The following is a 22896-nucleotide window of genomic DNA, read 5'->3' on the forward strand; positions in this document are numbered from 1 at the left end:
AATTTCAAAATTAGTTTCTCTTGAGAGCCCAATTTTTTTTTATGAAATACATAATGTTCTGTATTGAAGCCTTAGCATATCTTATCCTTAGCATATCTAGATTCTATTTGTAATCTCATCCACCAAGTCATACTGATGCCAATATCTTCTAATTCTGATTATCCTTTTTCAACAATTCTTCATATTTGAATAGCTGATTTGATTTTATAAGATTTGGTGGAGTAAACGCTTCCACTGGAGAAACTCATCTTGGAATTTCCTGATATATTCTAGGTTTCAACCATGACCAAGTATGGTATAAAGATTTCCTAAACCAATGGTTTTTGAAATAAGAATAACCTTCTAGTCTTTGATATCACAGGTATGCATGCCAACCCATGGTGAGGTCATGTCCCTCTAACGATAACTGTCTTCTGTCATTCAATAACGCCCAGGCTCTTACCCAAGATAACACTGAAGCTCTGTAGTATAATTGCCAATCTGGAAGAGCCAAACCCGCTCTTGTTTTCGAATCTTGTAGTGTTTTTAATTTAATTCTTGGTTTTTTCTTTTTCCAAGTCAGAGATCAGTTTATTCAGTTCCTGAAAAAGCACATTAGTTAAAAGCACCAGTATAGTTTGGAACAGAAATAACAATCTTGGTAAAATATTCATTTTTATCAAAGCTATTCTTCCCATCAATGATATATTCAGGTCTTGCCATTTTTCCAAGTCCTTTTTAATTTCTGTTAAAAGTTTGTCATAATTATCCATCTTCAAGTTACTACACTTGTTAGAAATATAAATGCCCAAATTTTCTCGTGAGAAAAACCTGATTTTTGCTGGAAGAGCTCAATTAATTCTGTTGTCATATTTTTAGTCAAAAATTTCATTTTATTATAGTTTATCTTCAGGCCTGCCCAAACACCGAACTGACTGATTTTGTCCATCAAATGTTCAATTGAGTCTAATGGCTGTTCCACTATAAAGACCAAATAATCTGCAAACACCCTCAATTTAAATTGTTCGCCTTTAATCAAAGCCCCCTTGATATTTGGATCTTCTCTAATCTGATTGCTCAATATCTCCAAACTTAAAATAAAAAGAAGGGGTGATAATGGACAGCCTTGCCTAGTACCTTTCTGGATAGGAATTGGTTCTGATAACTCTCCATTAACTCTCACCTTTGCAGTTTGCGAGGAATATATTGACTGAATTGCCCTTACAAATTCTCACCACATTCCATTCCCTTCAGTTGTTGTATCATAAATTGCCAACGGACATTATCAAAGGCCTTCTCTGCATCCAAAGTTATTAGTACAGCTTGTTTCTCTGGATGAATCTCATAGTATTCAATTAGATTACATATTGTTCTTACACTGTTTTTCAAATATCTTCTAGGTAAAAATCCTGCCTGGTCATGGTGTATAATAGCTGACAAAACCTTTTTTAAATGTTGAGCAAGAATAGAAGCAAAATTTTTATAATCCACATCCAATGGCGAAATTGGTCTAAAAGTTTTAATATCTTTCAAATTAGCACCCTCTTTTGGAATTAAAGATATTGTTGCTTCTTGCCATGATTTTGGAACTTCCACTTCTTTTTGAACCACTTCTATCAGATGTTTAAATGGTATCAATAGACAATCTTCAAAGGCTTTGTAAAACTCTGCAGGTAAACCATCTGGTCCAGGAGATTTAGCATTCTTTTGAGCCCCTATGGCCTCTCCCAGCTCTCGTATTATTATTGGTTCATTCAAAATTTTCCGTTGTTCCTCTATAAATCTGTTCAAATTGTTCTTTTTTAAGGTACTCTTCCAACTCCTCTTCTCTAAGTTGCTTGGTTTCATATAATTTCTTATAAAATTGCTCCACTATTTGATGTATCTCTTGTCTTTGAAATTTCTCTTTGTTATTTTCATCCCTCAGCACTGTTGTTATTCTTTTAGCACTTTCTTTTCTCAATTTGTATGCCAGCCATTTTCCAGGTTTATTAGCAAATTCAAAATAGTTTTGTTTGGCGAATCTTAACTTTTTCTCCACTTCTTAGGTTAAGTCGATGTTGTATTTTCTTTTCTTTTCTTTTATTCCTGTTAAAACAATTTTTATTTAGTAACATATGGTAATAATATCCAATACTAATAACATAAAAAGAAAAACACTCTATACCTCTCCCATACATTACTCAATTTTATCCTCCCCTCCCCCCATATCAAGACTCCCACTGGTGTCAATTACTTAAAATACTAATAAAAAGGTAATCTTATCACTTAAAGAATGTCCTTAAAAAAGAAAACTACATATCATCCTACAAGAGAGTAAACAAAGCCTATATAAACCAACTCAGTTATTTTAGTCCATTTTCATTATTCAATTATTATCAAAAATCACCCAATGTCCCTTTATTTTCCATTCTTTTTCCACATATCTTCTGAACTTCTCCCACTCCATTTTAAAACTCTCCAACTCATAGTCTTTTAAAATTCTTGTAAGTTTATCCATTTCACTCCAGGACATAACTTTTAAAATCCAGTCCCATTTTTCTGGTATTTTATCTTGCTTCCACAACTGCGCATACAATGTCCTAGCTGCTGAAAGTAAGTACCAAATTATTGTTTTGCCTTGTTTTGGAAAATTTTCCATTTGTAATCCCAATAAAAAAGTTTCTGGAGTTTTCTTGAACTCATATCCCACAATTTTTGAAATCTCTTGTTGAATCATTTGCCAAAACTGTTTTGCTTTTTCACAAGTCCACCACATACGGTAGAAAGAATCCTCATGATTTTTACATTTCCAACATCTATCTGACACCTTATTGTTCATTTTTGCCAGTTTTTGGGTGTCATATACCATCTGTACATCATTTTAAAACAATTTTCTTTAATATTATAGCATGTCAATATTTTCATAGAGTTCTTCCTTAAGTATTCCCATGATTCCATTTGTATTTCTTTATTTATATTAATTGCCCACTTTATCATTTGTGATTTTACTACTTCATCTTCTGCAGACCATTTCAATAGTAATTTATATATTTTTGAAATTAACTTATCATTATCTCCAAGCAGAACTTTTTCCAGCTCAGTTTGCTCTTTTCTTATTCCTTCATTTTTAATATCTTTTTCCACCAAGCTCTTAATTTATTGCATTTGAAACCAATCATATTTGTTATTTAATTCTTTAGCCGTTTTTAATTCTATCTTACCACCTTGTATTTTTAACAGTTGACTATACGGTAACCACTTTGCTTCAACCATCGCAGGAGATAGTTTTATTACTTCTGTTGGCACGATCCACAATGGCTTCCTTTCATCTCCATATATTTTATATTTTATCCACCTATTTAACAAATTTCTTATTATATAGTGATAAGAGAAAAAACCATCCATCTTATTTTTTTCCATAATACATATATGCGTGCCAACCAAATATATCTCCATGTCCTTCCTATACTAAAAGTTTTTTATTTAATAATGTCACCCATTCTTTTATCCATACCAAACATACTGCTTCGTGGTATAACTTTAAATCTGGTAATTGAAATCCTCCTCTTTCTTTTGCATCTATTAAAATTTTCATTTTGATTCTTGGTTTCATCCCGGCTCATACAAATTCTGAAAATCTCCTTTACCATTTATTAAATTGTTTACTGTCCTTCACTATTGGAATTGTTTGAAACAAATACATAATTCTTGGTAGAATGTTCATTTTGATTGCCGCTATTCTGCCTAACAATGATAGATTGAGCTTGTTCCACTTTAACATATCTTCATCAATTTTACGCCAAAGCTTTTCATAGTTGTTTTTATATAAATCAATATTTTTCATTATAATTTCCACACCTAGATATTTTACTTTAGAAGTAACTTCACATTCTGTTAGACTTTGTAATTCTTTTTGTTTAGCAACTGACATATTTTTACATAAGATTTTCTATTTGTCTTTATTTATATAAAATCCCACTAGTTCTCCATATTCTTGTATTTTACAAAGCAACATTGGTGTTACTTGTATCAGATTTTCATTAATAAACATTACATCATCTGCAAATGCTCTATATTTATAAGAAAAACCTCTCAATTTCAAACCTTCTATATCTTTGTCTTCTTAAATTTGCATCAGCAAGATTTCTAAAGTTATGGAGAAAGAGGGCAGCCTTGTCTTGTTCCTTTGCTAATTATAATATTTTCCATCAAATCTGCATTTATACAAAGTCTTGCACGTTGTTCAGTATATATCGCCTTCCCCATTCTCATGATATTTTCTCCCAATCTCAATGTTTCCATTACCGCAAACATAAAGTCCCAGTTCACATTATCAAAAGCTTTCTCTGCATCTGCAAAGAATAATGCAACCTCTTTTTCTGGATGTCTTTCATAGTACTCTACAATATCTACAACAGTTCTCATATTATCTCTTATTTGTCTCCTAGGAAGAAATCCTGCTTGCTCCTCTTTAATAAAATTCATCAAATATTGATTAAGTCGCTCTGCCAGTATTCATGTATATATTTTATAGCCATTATTTAACAATGAAATTGGTCTATAATTTTTTACATTTGTGGCATCTCTATCTTCTTATGGAATCAATGAAATTACTGCTTCCTTCCATGTATTTGGTATTTTCCCCTCCATTCTTATAATGTTCATCAATTTTTGAAGTTTGGATACTAACTCTTCCTTGAGGACTTTAAAAAACTTTACTGTATATCCATCTGGACTGGGTGCGTTTCCCATTTTCATTGAATTTATTGCTGCTTCAATCTCACATTTTTCTATTGGGTCATTCAGGACCTTCACCATATTTTCTGTAAGGGGATTTACATTAACTTTTTGTAAATATACTTCCATCTTTTTTTATTTATTTTTAAACCTTTAAACAATTTGGCATAGTATTTAAAAATTCTCTTTTAATTCCTTCTTGATCCACAATCTCTTTTCCTCCAACTATTATTTTATTAATAATTTTGTTCTCCCTTTTTTTATTCATTTGCCAAGCCAAATATTTTCCAGGTTTATTTGCTCCTTCAAAGGATTTCTGTTGCAATCTTTTCAAATTGTGGATCTTCTAACAAAAATCTGTAATCTTTCATTGAAATCTGCCTCTGTTCCTGAGGACTGGAAGGTAGCAAATATCACCCCCATCTTTAAAAAGGGTTCCAGAGGAGATCCAGGAAATTACAGGCCAGTCAGTCTGACTTCAATACCGGGAAAGTTGGTAGAAACCATTATCAAGGACAGAATGAGTAGGCACATTGATGAACACGGGTTATTGAGGAAGACTCAGCATGGGTTCTGTAAGGGAAGATCTTGCCTCACTAACCTGTTACATTTCTTTGAGGGGGTAAACAAACTTGTGGACAAAGGAGACCCGATAGTTGTTGTTTACCTTGACTTCCAGAAAGCTTTTGATAAAGTTCCTCATCAAAGGCTCCTTAGAAAGCTTGAGAGTCATGGAGTAAAAGGACAGGTCCTCTTGTGGATCAAAAACTGGCTGAGTAATAGGAAGCAGAGAGTGAGTATAAATGGGCAGTCTTCGCAGTGGAGGACGGTAAGCAGTGGGGTGCCGCAGGGCTCGGTACTGGGTCCCATGCTCTTTAACTTGTTCATAAATGATTTAGAGTTGGGAGTGAGCAGTGAAGTGGCCAAATTTGCGGATGACACTAAATTGTTCAGGGTGGTGAGAACCAGAGAGGATTGTGAGGAACTCCAAAGGGATCTGTTGAGGCTGGGTGAGTGGGCGTCAACGTGGCAGATGCGGTTCAATGTGGCCAAGTGCAAAGTAATGTACATTGGGGCCAAGAATCCCAGCTACTAATACAAGTTGATGGGGTGTGAACTGGCAGAGACTGACCAAGAGAGAGATCTTGGGGTCGTGGTAGATAATTCACTGAAAATGTCAAGGCAGTGTGCGTTTGCAATAAAAAAGGCCAACGCCATGCTGGGAATTATTAGGAAGGGAATTGAAAACAAATCAGCCAGTATCATAATGCCCCTGTATAAATCGATGGTGCGGTCTCATTTGGAGTACTGTGTGCAGTTCTGGTCGCCGCACCTCAAAAAGGATATTATAGGATTGGAGAAAGTTCAGAAAAGGGCAACTAGAATGATTAAAGGGCTGGAACACCTTCCCTATGAAGAAAGGTTGAAACGCTTAGGGCTCTTTAGCTTGGAGAAACGTCGACTGAGGGGTGACATGATAGAGGTTTACAAGATAATGCATGGGATGGAGAAAGTAGAGAAAGAAGTACTTTTCTCCCTTTCTCACAATACGAGAACTCGTGGGCATTCGATGAAATTGCTGAGCAGACAGGTTAAAACGGATAAAAGGAAGTACTTCTTCACCCAAAGGGTGATTAACATGTGGAATTCACTGCCACAGGAGGTGGTGGCGGCCACAAGCATGGCCACCTTCAAGAGGGGGTTAGATAAAAATATGGAGCAGAGGTCCATCAGTGGCTATTAGCCACAGTGTGTGTGTGTGTGTATTGGCCACTGTGTGACATAGAGTGTTGGCCTGGATGGGCCATTGGCCTGATCCAACATGGCTTCTCTTATGTTATGTCCACATTGCTAAGGCTGTCATCTACATGCATTTTTACAAGTTGCAACACCTATGCTACTTCACCAGATTAACTCTTGACAGGAGTATATAAATTACGGAGAAGCAGCAGAGGAAGAGTCACTTTGAACTACTATGGAGTGAGTTTACTTAGGTTTGGAGGACTATTTTTAGGTGTCACACTCAAAGTAAAGAAAAAAGTGACAGTGATTGGGAGCTTCAGCATAGGGCATGTAACCCCCCCCATCTAAATTGATTGTGTCACTCTCAGAGGTAGTCAGTGTTATTTTAGTTATGTGCACATAGTAGCTGTGAGGACCTATGATCAATGCCTGATATCTCTAGTTAATAAAACCTTAATGAACTTTAGGTATAACAAGAGTATTATAATACCCCACATTAGATACTTGCCTGCACTGACCATTTTCCAGCTGCCCTCCCCAGTATCATGCCCTCATGAATGACACCAAACTAGTTATATTGGATTAGACACCGAAACTAGGAAGAGAAAAATATGGCTGTTTTTTAAATTAGTTTTTACACGTTCTGCTTTTGAATATTTAGAGTATGAGTTTGATTTTGAATACAAGGATGCACAAACATTGAAACTCATCATATATCATTAGTAAATATGTTACCTTCTATATTCGTATACGTTGTGTTCATTTACATTTTATTCACACTGCCCTCGCTGTTTCAGTGAATCCTATTATGTAAAAGAAGATGATACTGGATTTATATCCCGCCCTCCACTCCGAAGAGTCTAAGAGCAGCTCACAATCTCCTTTACCTTCCTCCCCAACAACAGAATGTACGGGAAAACACATTACTAGTACTAGTATGCACAATATATTTTGTGTTTCGTAAATAATAAAGCAAGCTAAAAACAATGCAATAAGACATGTATTCCGTTTTAGACCCTACCATTACAACTTCCAGCCATTTTCGAACTTTATTTGCACGTGCGGGGGAGGAGTCGGTATTCATATTCGCACGATCGTTTTCAACTTCCTCTTCCTACCTTCCTCGATACACCCCTCTTCCTAACAGCGAGACTACATTTCCCATCGTGCTTCAGGAGGCCGGTCAGTTCCGGGTTGCGGTAGCCGGGCGTGTGAGAGGGAGGGGTAGGGAAATGCTGAAGGAAAGGCTGTATGTTTACTTCCGGCCACCCTGTGAGCGAGTGAGTCGAGAGTGAGATAGTGTGTCGCTCGCCCTGGCTGGTTGGTTGAAGGGACCCGGCGGGCGCTGCCTTGAGGGCGGAAACCCAGCGGAGCCACCGGAGAAGAAGCCCGAGGCAGAGAGGGCGCCAGACGAGAGTAGGTCTGATCTGGGACAGGCACCCATGAGCCTCCTCAGAGGCCGGAGCGAGCGGTGAGGAGAGGAGTTCGGGCGGGCAGGCAGGGACACAGCTAGAGCCGTCCGCCTGCCTGCTCGCTCGCTCGCTCGCCCGGCCGGCCGGCCCAGCACCGCGGCGGCGCATAGCAGCAGGCGGCGTCATGGACTGGCTCATGGGGTGAGTAGTGCGGTCTGGCTGGGCAGTAGGGTGTGCGTTGGGCTTCTCCCTGGACCAGGCCAGTGGCCCCGAGCATTGAGGGACCCATTGCCCGTGTGTTCTCTCGCACGCCCCTGTGGGTTGGCTGTGCCATGGCCCCAACCACAGTTATTCGTGCAGGGAGTTGTACAATGTTCCCGACTCCGAGTAGGTCTCAAGATTAGTTTACACTTGTATAGAACATGCGTGCGTGTGGAGCGTTGATTAATATCAGGTAAACAAATACTGGCTTAAAAGATGTGCGAGATTGTTTAGAAGTTACTTCTAAAGGCAGAGTATGCTTTAACCCCCCCCCCCCCATCTACTGTAGACTTAGAGAACAGAAGGAGTCCAGTAGCACCTTAAAGACTAACAAAATTTGTGGTAGGGCATGAGTTTTCTTGAGTCACTGCTCACTTCTTCAGATACCAGGTGTAGACTTGGAGGTTATAAAGCAAGGCAGGTGTGAAAGGTTCTCAGTTCCTGAGGGGTTGGTCAGTGGATGGACAGCAGATTTATGACGGTTGAGGTGGGCATTGTTGCCAGAGGAACTTTGAGATACAGTTTGCAGTTGCTAGTTGTGGGAATCTCAGTAAGGGGTAAAAAAGGCTGGGTAAATAACATGTGAAGTGCTTGCTTTTGTGTCAGTGGTGCTCTTGTCTCTAGTGGACGGATTAAGGTTCTGCTGAGTGTCACTGACACTGGCTCATGTGTCAGTAGATGAGACTTATTAGGCAGATAGCATGGAGCATCACAGCAACTGGTTTGGGATCTTGTCTTTCTGGAGACCTAGAAATGCAAAATGGTTGGTAATGCTATGTGGCGTGGGCTGAAGTGTGTTTTAATGGTAGGAGACTTCAAGGACAAGGGGGTCTCCTGAAAGGCATAGCTTGCTCAGGCTGAGAAGCAGAGATGCATGTACAGTAATAATAGAAACAGAAATACTGTAATTATTTGCAGTCTTGTATTTGTTAAATGTATTACTGACTGTCTTTCATTTTGTAATATGTCAGTTGTTAAACAATATTCCTATTCTAGAGTAAATTGCAGGAGAAATGAAATGCAGGGTATAAATTATGCTGTATTTATCATTAATCATTTAGATTCTGAAAAGGCAAGTCTCAGCACATTTCCATCAACTTGCGCTTCTGTTTTTGCAGTACTATTTCAGGTCACACCTTGAAACCTTTCAACACTTGGCGTGGCAGTATGTAGAAGCTGAGACCTTGGCAGAGGTTAAAACTAAATCATTGTCATGCCAGGAGGTTTTGGAGAGCCTGGGATTAATAGTACTAATTACACACAGAGACAGAAAGTAGAAAAGCATTTGCTGCTGTTTTAAGGTTAAAAATCTCAGACAGGTGAAGGACATTAGCTGTGTCCACATACAAAAATTAAAGTTCAGATTGCATAAATATACTTGATATGGGTGAATTTCGGTGAGCTGAGGAATTCATTACTGAATACTTGGTGCTTAAATGAATGCTGTATTTCTCAGTAATGCCGATTTTTGAGTTTTGGTTTTGTGCAGTAGCTTGATCTCAAGCCTAGAGTATGATGTTTTGTTAGGATAGTCTAGGGCAGTGGCCCCCAACCTTTTTGACACCAGGGACCGGTTTTGTGGAAGACAATTTTTCCACCGGCCGGTGGGGGGTGGCACTGGGGGTTTTGCCACCCCAGGCTCCACCCACCCATGCCACATCCCTGTCCCCCGTGGGGTCTTTAAATGGGGGGGGGACTGGGGCTGTTTCTGCCTCCCCCTCCCATTTAAAGAGTCTATAAATGAGGGGTAGGCTAAGGTCACAGCAATGCTGCCCCTTCTACTGATCCGGGACCCTGCAAGTGGAATGAGGCCGTGCTGCCTCTTTAGTCTGGGGCTGCTCTGCCTCACTCTGCAGCCCGGTTGCTAGCAGGCCACAGACTGGTACTGGTCCACGGCCCAGTGGTTGGGGACCCCTGGTCTAGGGTACTAGAAGACAGCTCTGTGTAAATGTAGGTGCATTCCTAGAATTAGGCCTGGAACTCATTAAGTAGCATGTGAGAGGTCCTTCCACTATGGTCTAGATTTCACGTTGCAAAAAACCTAGCTAGCCAACTTATTTTCCTTTCTTTTGGTAAGGTAAGTCTCAAATCCCATGGGAGGAAACCTGTACTGTGGTTTCCCCTGCCACTGTCAGCCTGTTTTTTTGTTTTGTTCTGATGAAGTTTTACACTAGACTTATGCTTCTCTGACATAATCTCAGACTTCTCAGGAAGAAACAGGACTGCTGTTTTTATGCTGTTGAAGTAGCACAAGTACTGGATTCTTGATTAGCATCCATAATTATAATGCAGGTATGGTTCTACCTTTTTACTTTTACAAACTGCTAAGCACCTGAATCCCAGTACAGAAACTTGTTTGTCTCTCCAGGTTGTTATGTAAAAGGTAAGTTTTTCATATTAAAGATCTTTCTTGATGCCCTATTTCAGGATACAATATATTTTCTGAAATGTAACTTGGAATTTCAGTGGTTACATGCATTTTTCTTCACAGCTTATTTCCTGGACTTGTGTTACATCTTCAGCATTAGCGGTGCCTGCTTTATTAACTCTGATGTCAAATGTTATAAACCAGTTGTATAGTGGTTTTGGTTCTGAAGGAGGAAGATTTGGTGGTGGGTGGGAATAGTTCTTAAAACTCTGCTGCTATCTGCAATATTACCTGAATTCCCAGAATAAACCATATAGTATCAGTTTACTGTATCAGGGCCTTAGTAGAATGAAGCTTCACCCACTTCCAAAATCCAATGAAAGTTAACCCTTTTGAGGAAGAAAATAGATGGAAATAAATGATGTGATATAGACTGTATATTTCTTTGTGAGGGCAGAAAAGTGGGATATAAATGTGTAAAATAAAAATAATACACTTCATTGTCTTAGTGATTTTCATAACTTATATGTACAAAAGTTATGCATATCTGATTTTTGTACACATTTTCCTCACTATTTTAATACATATGCTTGTCCACTTGCCATACAATGTAGTTTATTTTCTGTAATCTAACTTTATAAGTATAGCAACCAGCTTTTAGTGGGAGGAATAAATCGTGTTGATATCTTGTAATGAGAGTTAACTTTATTCTAGTTTTCACTGTTCCAAGATTAGCCCTCACTTATTCTCTGTAGCTCTTACGGGAAATATCTGGACATGGGTAACTGGTTATCCAATGCTATGCACATTTATTTGGAAGCAAGTACCACTTATTTAAATGGAACTGGACTCCAGATAACTGTACATGAGGCTGCAGCCTGTGCAGCTTATATAGGTGTAATGCAACTTACATAGGGTTAAAGTTTCCCAGTTTCATAACTGGTATTAAGAAGTTGGAAATGCCAATGGGCTTATAGGTTCCCTCCCTCAAACTTCTGTTGAGTTTTTAGCATTAATTGTTGTGTAGCATCTTCACTGAGAGCCAGTTTGGTGTAGTAGTTAAGTGCGTGGACTCTTACCTGGGAGAACTGGGTTTCAGTACCCACTCCTCACATGTAGCTGCTGGAATGGCCTTGGGTCAGCCATAGCTCTTGCAGAGCTGTCCTTAAAATGGCAGCTTCTTTGAGAGGATCTCTCAGCCCCACCTACCTCACAGGGTGTCTGTTGTGGGGTAGGAAGGTAAAGGAGATTGTAAGCCGCTCTGAGATTCAGAGTGGAGGGTGGAGGTATAAATCCAATATCATCACCATCTTCTAATGCTTTAGTCTGGATTGAGGCCAAGTCAGGTCTTCTGTGGAGGGTTATAGCTAAGGTGCTCATGTTGCCTAGGAGTATTGAACTTCTGTTTGTGTATTAGGGTTAATGGTATTGAGTGTATGAAGGGCTAAAAGAGTCACAGTCTTATGACTGGGCAGACACCACAGCTTCAGTATATGACTTTTTATGATTTTCTGAATTATTAAAGTTGCCCAACTGCTATCAGATCTTATGACCTTACATTTAAGAGGTAAGTTATGCAATACATTGCACATTTTAAAAATTCAGGAAAGCAAAATGTTCCCACTGTAAGTTGGAAGTGGGTTATAATAGGCAGCTTTGGCTGTGGTTCAGAATAGCTTATGTTGTTGGACTGTTTGCTGTGAGAGTAGCAACAAACTAGCAATCTCTTAAGAAAGGAGGATACTATCCTGTCATTTGTGTAATGTTCTTAACTTAGATATTACATCATTGTAAAGGAAAAATATCTTTATTGAATGTGTCAGAGACGTTAACTTTCATTATGTGATCCACTGTGATGAAAAAGGTAATGTGTCTAGGACTGGGTGAACTCAAGTTTTATTCCTCAATTAGCTGTTAGTGATTTTGGAGCAGACTCTCTTTCTCAACCTATCTTGCATGGTTGAAACTGAGGATAAAATCGGGGCAGGGGACGGAAGTAATAAAATATTGTGTCCTGAGTGGTGTAGATCAAAGGCTAGATGAAAGAGTTTAATAACATGACTTGCATTGCTATCAAGTGCAGAGCTGCTGCTGTCTGCTCTGTCCTTCCCCAGCTCTTGGAAGTGTAAAGAGAGCCTGTCTCCTGGAAGGTCGGAAGCTCTTGGAAAGAAAATGGTTGCCATTAAGGCAGTGATTTCATCACCTTCCCTTCTCCCCACCACATCTGTGGATAAGATTGTTTTAAAGCAAGTTGGGGTTTTTTGCAAAGTAATCTGGATTTAAATATTAGTGGTATTGGATGGTTTTCTCTTGTCATTGGCTTTGTAAGCCACTTTGAGTCTGCACAATGTAAAGAAAGGCAGTTAAAAGTGTCCTGATAATAATATTTTATTATTAGCCTGTAAGGGGAGGGCGGGATATAAATATGATAAATAAATATGCCAATTACAAACAACGCCCCTCTTAATGCTTCTTGTTGTGTACACTTGGGTGTATCTTTTTCATATGTTGGACATGTTCTTCAGCCTATTCCTATAGTGTACATTTACTGGTGTAGTGTCGTACTTGGACTAAGGCAGCAGGAGTGGCTTATTACAAAGGGAATGCCTCTTTTGATAACAGCATCTTATTTTCTTAGTCTTGCATTCTCACAGAAAGTGGTTGGGATAATACTATAGTATACTATAGTATAATATATACTATATTGATGAAATTGTGGCTATTTTGAATGCAACTTCCTTGGTACCTCAGATGCTGGGGTGCAGGTGCTTATTGTGCTTATTTCATATGCATTAGGCTCATTAACAATATAATTGCCTTGCTAGATTGGACCAAGGGTTTTATCAAGTCCGTTAGTTGCAAAGAATGCATAGCCATATGCTTCTAAGAATCCAGCAGTCAGGGCATAAAGGCAACAGTCCTCATTTATAACAGCCCCTCCCAGATATTCAGAGAAATCTTGTTTCTCTAATATAGGGATACAGTTTGTCCCCCATGGCTTTTGATGGTCACATCTCCCATGAGATTGTCTATTCTACTTTGAAAGCTATCTAAGCCAGTAGCCATCACCACATATTATGTTAGCCAATTCCATAAGTTATGTGAAAAAGAACTTTGCCTTGGTCTTGATCTAATGTTAATGTTCATTCATAACTAGAACTTTGCCTCTCACAACTTCTCAGTTATTCAGATCTGCCACCCTGGTTTAGGTGTGGTATCTAACATTTTCTTGAGTAAACACTGATAAAAGAATTTTACTCAGCTTTTCTGCGATCTTCTTATCCTCCATCAGTACTCCTTTTACACCCTTGGTATCTAAAGATCCAATTCTTTTCCCTGGCTTGTTCTTCTTTAGAAGTTTGTATAGAAGGTTTTAGCAATGTGTTCTTCAGATACCTTTTTTCTTGCCTTATCAGTTTGGGTGCATGTTTTGCCAAAGGTTATGCAAATTTTTGTTCTTTTTTTGTCATATAAAGGAAACCATCTTGTGTTTGACCGCTTTCTTGATGGTATTTAATTATACTGGCATCCTTTTGGACCTGGTTTTACATTTCTTAATGAACTGTATACAATTTATCTTATTTTCTGTTATCATGACTTCTCAGTATCCTGAAGAGATTTTACCTTCTGGATTCCTTCTTTCAATTATTGCCCACCCACCCCCCTCCCGAAAAAAATCCTTTTTGGAAATTGGATATGACCATGTGGACCTTTTTGAAGTTTTCTGGGAAAATACATGTAGAAAATGTTGGTAACAGAGAGGTTGAGTAGTACTTAAAGCAGATACTAGATCAAAATAAAGCCAAGACTGTCTCCTTCTAGTCTGTGACTAAGTTCAAAGGACATGGCTATCATGTTGTGAAATTATTCCCCTTTGTCTACTTATTTTTTAGAAAAGATTTTAGTGGCAGTCACAGGAGGTTAATTACAAATTTGTTATCAGTTTATGATATTGATGTGTCTGATATTGACAGGTTGCAGTGATGCTATTATGAAAAATCTGTTTAGATTTCACTGAGAAGTCGTTTTATTTCTGTACACCAGAAATGTTTCAATAAATTTTAGACTTTTTTGCTTTATATGCTGTGAGTTAGTAATTCCTAACAGTATAATTGTAGCTAGTTGACTGACTTGTGTTCTGCAAGGAGGAATGTGAGAACTTGGGACTATTTCATTGGAAATGTGCTCCTAACTAATTTTGGGTGTAAAAGGCTGATATTGTGAAGTCAGTGGGTTGGATCTGCTGCAGCTCAGATTGCCCTCAACATGCTGCTCTTAAGTTCCTCCAGAACATGGAGGTTGGGTTTAGAGGTCTATAGTGGGGAAGGGAATTTGCAAAAACCACTCTTCCATCTGCAAAAACTTCCACTGGATTGAAAGTCAGTTACACCATATCACCTTATTCTTTTTATCTCTTCAGCACTACATGCAGTCCACTTTCTGTAGTCTGTTGCTCTTGCAGCTTCCTGTGTGTCATTCATTAAAGGGTTTTCTTAAAGGTTGTATTACATCTGCTTACTCCTTAGGCTCTGCATTTTCCAGCTTAAACTGATTCCTGTTGTTTACCCTTAATTTATTTGCCCAAATCTCTCAATGAATGATTCATCCTTTTCATCTTTATACTTGGCTTGTTCAGTCTACTTTTTATCTGTTAGTGCTCTTTTGCAGAACTTCCTTAGGGGACATCAAAAGAACAGACTGATTGTAGTAATTACAAATCTACCCTCTTCTCTTACTTATCTGCCATCTACCTGGCTAATTATGCTACTGTACTACTATGATTCACACCAAATCTAGGAATCTGTGCTTCTTTGCTGCCTTTGTTACCCTTTTAAGGTCTACTCTGCTACCTCCCCACTTACACTCTGTTCAAGACTCCTCCACTTATTAGATTGCTCTGTTCCCTCTCCTAGCATTTCCTCCGCTTTCCACTTTCCATTACACTCTTCAGTCCTCCTCTTCCTGTCTCACTTGGTGATCTAATCCATCACGTCTACGTGCTCCTATGATTTTATCCCCTGTTGACTTCTGGGTTCTGTTTTCCTTGCCATTTTCTTAACCACATAATCTAATAGCTTTCCTCTGGCTCCTTCCCTTTTGCACAAATGTGCTGCTGTTCCCCCCCATTCTCACTGACCCCGTGACCCATTTTCCTCTTCAATTGTCGCCCAGTTTCCCTTCTGTTTGCTTCCAATCTCTCATAGTTTACTGCTTATTCCCACCATTTCAACATTCTGTCTATCTCCTTTCTGAGCTCTTATATTGTCTGGCTTCCAAAAGTGTTCTCACCACAAGAGCTTATTGAATGTTTCCTCAAAGGAAAACTCTTCCTGTGCATTTACTCTGTCGTTTGGGGTCCCACAGGGATCTGCCCTTGACCTGTTCTCTCTATATGGTGACCCTGAGTATTTTCTTCAGCTAGTATGTGATATATTACAACCAATATACTGGTGATAACTATCTCTGCCAGAATTTCATCCATCCAATCCTGTCTCCATATGCATGTCTGATATTCTCAGTGGAAGCACAGAACTTGTCTGTTAGCCTATATGGTTTCTGCTTTCAGTCTTGCTGAGAAAAATGGTCTATAAATACAGTAAATAAGTCACCATTTTACATCAGAATGCATTGTTGTAGGGTATACAAATAAAATACATGTGAAGTTCCTTGTCTGCATGGAAGTAAATGTGTGTGAGTAAAGTGGTGTTAAGTCGCAGTGACAAGAACTAAGAACTGATGCAGCCCTTCCTGCCCTCCTTCTCATGAACTGCCTAATTCACAGAATCAGCATTGCTGTAAGATGGCCATCTACCCTCTGCTTAAAAACCTCCAGATAAGGAGAGCCCACCCAAGGAAGCCTGTTTCACTGAGGAACCACTCTGTCAGGAAGTTCATCCTAATGTTTAGCCAGGAACTCTTTTGATTTAATATCAACCCATTGGTTCTGGTCTGACCTTCAAGGGCAATAGAAAGCAGGGTGGATTTGATTTAAATCAAATTGATTTAAATAATGATTTAAATAACTAGTCAGTATGACTTGATTTAAATCATAGTTTTGTACGTAAAGACTCTTTTTTGCTGGTATAACCTTAATATTCACAATTAGATGAAAATTTCATTTTTAGATCACTAGTCAGTAAGACTTGATTTAAATCATAGTTTTGTATGTAAAGACTCATTTTTGCTGGTAAAACCTTCATATTCACAATTAGATGTTTTCATTTTTAGAATAACAACTGTTCATATTAGTTTTACAGTTATATAAAAATATTGATTTTTAATACTATTAGAAATGCATTATAGATAGGTAATTATGAAATTATTGTGAGGTGAATTGTCTCCAGTTTAATAATCATTCATGTTTGGACAACTTTTCTGCTGTACTTTATTGGAAGGAGAAAAATAATCATTGCCTTAATAATAATAATTTAAATTGTTTTATTCAACTAAAACAATAACATTATAGCATATGTTTGCTTAAACATCCATGTTTGTTAACTGATGTGGTTAAACAAAATATATATATTTTAAAAAACTTAAACTGTTAGCCCAGCCTACACATGAAAAACTTAAATACTGTCCTCTAGCTCACTCATCATCTTCATCTTCTTCTTTGTTCATAATCTGGAAAAGAAAAACAAGCTTTCCTGCTTTGTTGAGTCCCAAACGATTTCTCAATTTAAAATGAAGGAATCCAAAGGAAGAGAATATTCTTTCTATGCCTTCAGAAGAGGCTACTGCTGTTAAAAGTGAAATCATTATTTGAATAGTCTCTAAATCCAAGTGCTTAAGTGACTTCCACCACTGGTGTAACTTTCTTTAAAACATCTTCAGCAAACATATATTTCTTGAATGTTTCCCCCTTAGCTCTGAAGTTTATTAAAATTGGCATTACAGATGGATGATTGCTAGATACCCATGTCATAGCTAACTCTTCCTCAGCATTTTTGACCCTGGTACCTGATATTGACAATATTTACCAGAAAATGAGCTGGAGAGTGCTTGTCCCATTCGTTTTTTAATGCTTGTAATTTAATTCTGTCACTGTGTAGTTTTGTTTTTAAGTGCTCACTCAGTTCCTTCCAAATTTCAACAGCATCGGCAATAAAACAGCTATTTTTATGTATTTTGTTTAAAGCTTCAGAAATGGGTTTCAGGATGCTCAGCATATGTTCAATATTTCTCTTAAGCACAATGTTGAGGATTTTGGCTGTGACAGTGCCATCTATTTTATCTCGATTTTGTTCACAAATTGTCATCAGAATAGGCCAGTTCTTGATATACTGCTCAAAACAGTCCACCACAGAGTTCCATCTAACATCTTGTGGGAGTGTTAGCTTGGTTCCGCCCATTCTTTTCAGAACTGCTGCAGCAAAATGATAGTTACAGAAGTATTTAGCAATATCAACCTTAGTCTTTATTTCTGGTGCACTGAAGTCTTTGGCTAGGAGGTGCAGCAAATGAGCACAGAAACCATATGTTATTAGCTTTGTATTCCCTTCCTGCTCTTCTAAATTTCTTCTCATCTTGGATACATTTGCAGCATTGTCTGTGACCAAACTGCATACTAGACATTTGAATTTTTGTTCACGTTACTATAGCTTTTGCTGCCACTTTTTGAAAGTATTCTGCTGGGTGTGCATTTCCTGATGTATCAATTGTTTCTGCAAGGAAGACTTTCCCTTCTTCTGCTGTTATACAAGCACATATAACTGGATCATTGTGGACATTACTCCACGCATCAAGACTTAGGTTAACAATTTTACCCTCCAGAGCTGTTGCACATTGCTCCATTTCTCTATCATACACTTTATCCAGCAGTTTCCCTGCAACATCTGCTGTGCCCCAAATCAGGCCTCCAAAGATGACTATAGTGGTTGGGTGAGTTCATAAAGGAATAGGCAGTTTTTCAGCTATGTTGATCCCACACCATATAGGGCTTTGAAGGTCAAGACCAGCACCCTGAACTGTGCCCAGAAACAAATTGGGAGCCAGTGTAGATTAGTCAAGACTGGACTGAAGTGATCCCTGTGACCCACTCTAGTCGACTTTCTGGTTGCAGCATTCTGAGCCGATTTATTGTTTCCAAACATTTCTCAAAGGGAGTGACATGTAGCGCTCATAGCAGTAATCTGGATCTAACCAGGGCATGCTCTACATGGCCACATCTTTTCTGCCAAGGAAAGGTCACAGCTGGCTAACCAGTTGAAGCTAGTAAAAGGCACTTCTGGCTGTACCAGCCTTCTGCTTAGCCAGTAGTAGGCCTGGGACCAAGAGCACTTCTGGACTATGGACCTGTTTCTTCAAGGGGAGTGCAGTCCTGTACAGAATGGATGACATCTTAAATCCCTGGTCAGACCTTCTGCTCACTGGTAGCAGTTCCTTCTTGTCAGGATTAAGTTTCAGTTTATTAGCCTGCATTCACTTCAAAACTACTTCCAGGCACTGGCTTGGGGTTTCTACAGTTCCCTGAGATCAGCTGTAAGTGTGAGATAGAGCTGAGTGTCATCTGTGTATTGATGACCACCCAGACCATATGTTAGGAATTTTGTTGGTGGGTTGCCTCAGTAGGATATGAGACATTGAGTGGTAGTGGGGGACAGGGACATGAAAACAATGTCAGTTTGCACATTTATTAACTGTTTGGCCACCTGTCACCCGCTTGTCTACTGGTGTTGGGCTGGGTTCTTTAACTCAGATGTGCAGTCAGCACTAGAGACCAAATCAGGACTGAAATTTTGTGCTAACCTTTATATTGAAGTTAGTATTATGGAGTTCATTGTGAAATGAGTTTCTGTAGCTCCCCTAATAGAACTTCTGACTGTGCAGCCAAACATTATCAATAGATGATCTGTCATGAGGTGTTCAGTAAGCATGCTCAGGTTTACAGTTTTTATTTTCTGTCTCAAAAACTCTTGTCACTCTGGCAACCCTGTCACTCACACAAAGTTCAAAATGTTTCTGAATTCTGAAGGGGGCACAGTAGTGGAAATCTCTTTTGGAGAATCTGAGAAACCTGTGTCATTTTGATGAACTGTAGGAACCCTGACCTGAGTGTAATCCTTATAGAATTAGCACCAAAATCAGTGTTGAGCATTTCTGTATAACTAAAAAAGAAAACTTTCCATACCATATGACTTCCTTCTGATATGACTTCCTGTTTTGAGGATTCCAGTGATGACGATCCTTGAGAGACAAGTAAGCTTGGTGGATTTTTAAAGAAGGTGTAGATATCTTAATACATAAATTCCAAAAGTATATAACTGATAAATGTAACTTTAGAACACCCTTGAGAAACACCATAATCCTAAGAAATGCAACAAGATTAAATCATCTCCTTTGCATGAAGCAGTTCCTCTGGTTGTGGTACATCTACTTATTTCTGCTACTACTTGTGTTACATTGCTGAAAGTCCTGAAATATGCAAAAAACTTGTCCTTTTCCACTTAGAAATTCTCTCTAATCCCTTTCAAATCTAGCATAGTAGACGTGTTTATAGTTCCAAGTAGGATGCCACCCTACTTCATTGATGTTGTACAGCTGCAGGTCCTGTGAAGGTCGTTGCCTTGCAGGAATTTTATTTATTTTGGAATTCTTTATCTTAGATGTACTGAGGGATTCTTCCCACTGCGTTTCTACTTCTACTGCCTGGTCCTTTTTAACTGTAGATGCTGGGATTCAACCTGGGACCTTTTGCATGCCAAACAGATGCTCCACCACTGAGGCATGGCCCCTCTCAGCAGAGATGAAAATTGAATGTGGCCACCATGCACTTCTGTCAGTCATTTGGGTTCCTTCCAGAATGTTTTAGTTTGTTGAAGATAACTTTGGAAGGTCTGGAGCAGTTGACATAATTTAAATATCCTTTCTTTTAAATCTCAATGTTGTGCCTTTTGGAATGGTTTCTTGCTAGGCTGAGTGAATGCTGTCATCTCCCCTGTCTCTCCGGGTGAGAATATGACACAGCAGAGTAAAGCATCAGGATTTAATTCCTTTTGAAACTTAGTTCTTAATATAAAATATGCTCACTAAATAGATGTGTTGTACAAGTCAAAGTGCCTGAGGAAAGGGTGATTATTTGTTGAACAACTGAAAGATTTTTCCAAACATACTGTAGACCAGGGATGTCAAACTCATTTGTTAGGAGGGCCAGATTTGACACAAATGGGACTTTGTGGAGCTGGGCCATGTATGTCATAAATGTAATGTGAGGTAGCGGAGATATAAACAAACACAATTAAAGATACAATTAAAATGCAAACATGCTTAAAACTCTTGCAGTATTTTTTAAAATGGAAAGGTGGAGGAATAGTGGGATTTGGCAATGCAATTTTAAAAATAAAACAAAGAAAAAGCGCAAGGATCTCATCAGAAACTAGAATATATATATATAATGCTCTGAGCCTATGAAAACAATGAAATGGCACTCACCCGGGGTCTACTCAGATTGGCAATGGCTCCCCAGTGTAATATGCCCCTTTGGCTGTGGGTTCCCGGGTTACTCACTAGGCATCAGTTCTCAGGTCCATTGAGCAGAGACAAGCTGGCTCAAAGTACCAACCCTTTATTTGCAAGGACACAACCCCAAGAAGCATGAGCTTCAGCTGGCTATAGGAATGCTGAAAAGTGAAACTAATCTCCATTCTACTGAAACAGACAAAGTTGCAAGGAAAATGTGGACTAGATTTTCCATTAAGGTCACTGGGCCCTATCTGTCTGGGCACAGAAACCTTAATGGAAACTCTACATTTTCTTTGCAGCTCTGCTTCCTGCTTCAGCTGGCAAAGACAAGGCAGAAAGAGCAGGGAACTTCGTCATTCTCTAAGCTTCGAAGGGTGAGGACAGGAGGGGAAGGAGGGGGAGAGAAGAGCCCCATGGGCCTGATTAAAGCCCTGGTTGGGCCAGTTCTGTATCAAAGGTCGGACATTTGACACCCCTGCCTTAGATATAACTTTCATAGGGTCAGCTTGTGCTGTGGAACATACAAGGGAATGTACATTGTTCTGTTATTACGCTAAGAGAAAACAGACTTGTTAGATATTGCTGTTCCGGCACCTATTTCTTAGGAGGTGACATGATGTGGGTTTAAAATCGTGGACGTTTCAGCACTGCAGTAACATAAGAATTTTCAGATTCCAAACTCCCCATTTAGAGGTTAAGACAGGGAGTAAATAATATAAATTACCTTTTATTAAAGGATGACACCTATCCATCCTATGCTGTACCAGCTACGCTGACTCCCAGTGGAATACTGAGTCAACTTCAGAGTTCTAATATTGACCTCTGTGGCCTTGAGAGGTCAGAGACCAATGTGCATACAGGGCCATCTCCTCCATTATGTCTCTTGGAGAGCATTGCCCTCCTTAGGCAACAGCTTGCTGGTGGTTCCTGGTCCTAAAGACATCCAGCTATCCTTGACCAGGGCTAGGGCCTTTTCAGCCCTGACCCAACCTAATGGAACTCTCTGCTAGATACCATCTGTGCCTTGTGGAATCTGATGCAGTTCTGCAGGGCCTGCAAGGCAGATATGTTCTGCCAGGCTTTTGGTTGAGAACAGTGACAATTTCAATCTGGCTCCCTTCTCTTCTATTTACACCCATCTTGTCCTCTTCCTCCCTGCCTGCGAATGTGCCCATCAGTTGGAATTTGGATTATTATTTGCCTATGGATTTCTAAAATGTTCTGGTAATTTGATCTTAACTGGTTTTTATCTTGTGGCTGATTTATACATACTGTACATTGCCCAGAGCCCCACAGTAGCAGAGATTGGGATGATGATAATAATGATGATAATATCAAAGTAAGCCTTATTCTGATTATACAGGGCAGAGACAATCTAGAAGTTTGGGAATGGAGGGAAATTAAAATATATCTCAGTGTTTTGTACATTTTGTATGCACTTGTACATACAAGTTGGTTATCTTTAGTAGGATTGTTCACAGAGTTTCTTGAAACGAGTAAGAACAAATGGTAGAGACTGTCAGAACAACTGAACATCATGCATGGGCTGTGGGCAACAATGCATTAGGTTGGAGGATATTTTCAAGTGTTTACATGGCATGAAGTACTTGCCTTTACTTCCAAGCCTGAAATAGGGTTCATAAGAGGGCACTCCTTAGGGTTTGGCTACAGGCCAGGAGGCTTTCAGATCTGTTGGGCTGTAAATGGAACAAAGAAAACAACTGAACAGAAGTTGACTTAATTTTTTTAAATCTGTGTAATTCTATCCAATGCTGAAGTGAGTTCAGCTGGTAGTGGTTGTAAAGTTCTTGTTGTGGTTGTGTTTTCTATGTTTCATGACCTCTGGAAAATATATGCAACATGCCCTTGCATTAAAAGACAGTTGAAATAACTTGGAATTTGGTATGGTAATTAAAAAATGGCCTGGCTATTTCTGCAACTCCAAAACTGAAA

At 38.9% G+C, this 22896-nt stretch overlaps 1 protein-coding gene across 2 annotated transcripts in view; it reads left to right on the forward strand.

Moving 5' to 3' along the window:
- MOB2 (MOB kinase activator 2) overlaps positions 1 to 22896 on the forward strand; it is a 227207-nt gene that overhangs the window by 41293 nt on the left and 163018 nt on the right. Inside the window, exon 1 of one of the 2 annotated variants that reach the window (XM_060262035.1) lies at positions 7468 to 8054. The exons of the other annotated variant lie outside the window; for it this stretch is intronic. Coding sequence (XP_060118018.1) covers positions 8038 to 8054 — 17 coding nt within the window. The 5' untranslated portion in view covers positions 7468 to 8037. Of the gene's footprint in view, positions 1 to 7467; positions 8055 to 22896 lie in introns of those variants that run through there. 2 annotated transcript variants of the gene reach the window in all.

Source organism: Heteronotia binoei, chromosome 21 (assembly GCF_032191835.1).
Source record: "Heteronotia binoei isolate CCM8104 ecotype False Entrance Well chromosome 21, APGP_CSIRO_Hbin_v1, whole genome shotgun sequence".
Taxonomy (NCBI): Eukaryota; Metazoa; Chordata; class Lepidosauria; order Squamata; family Gekkonidae; genus Heteronotia; species Heteronotia binoei.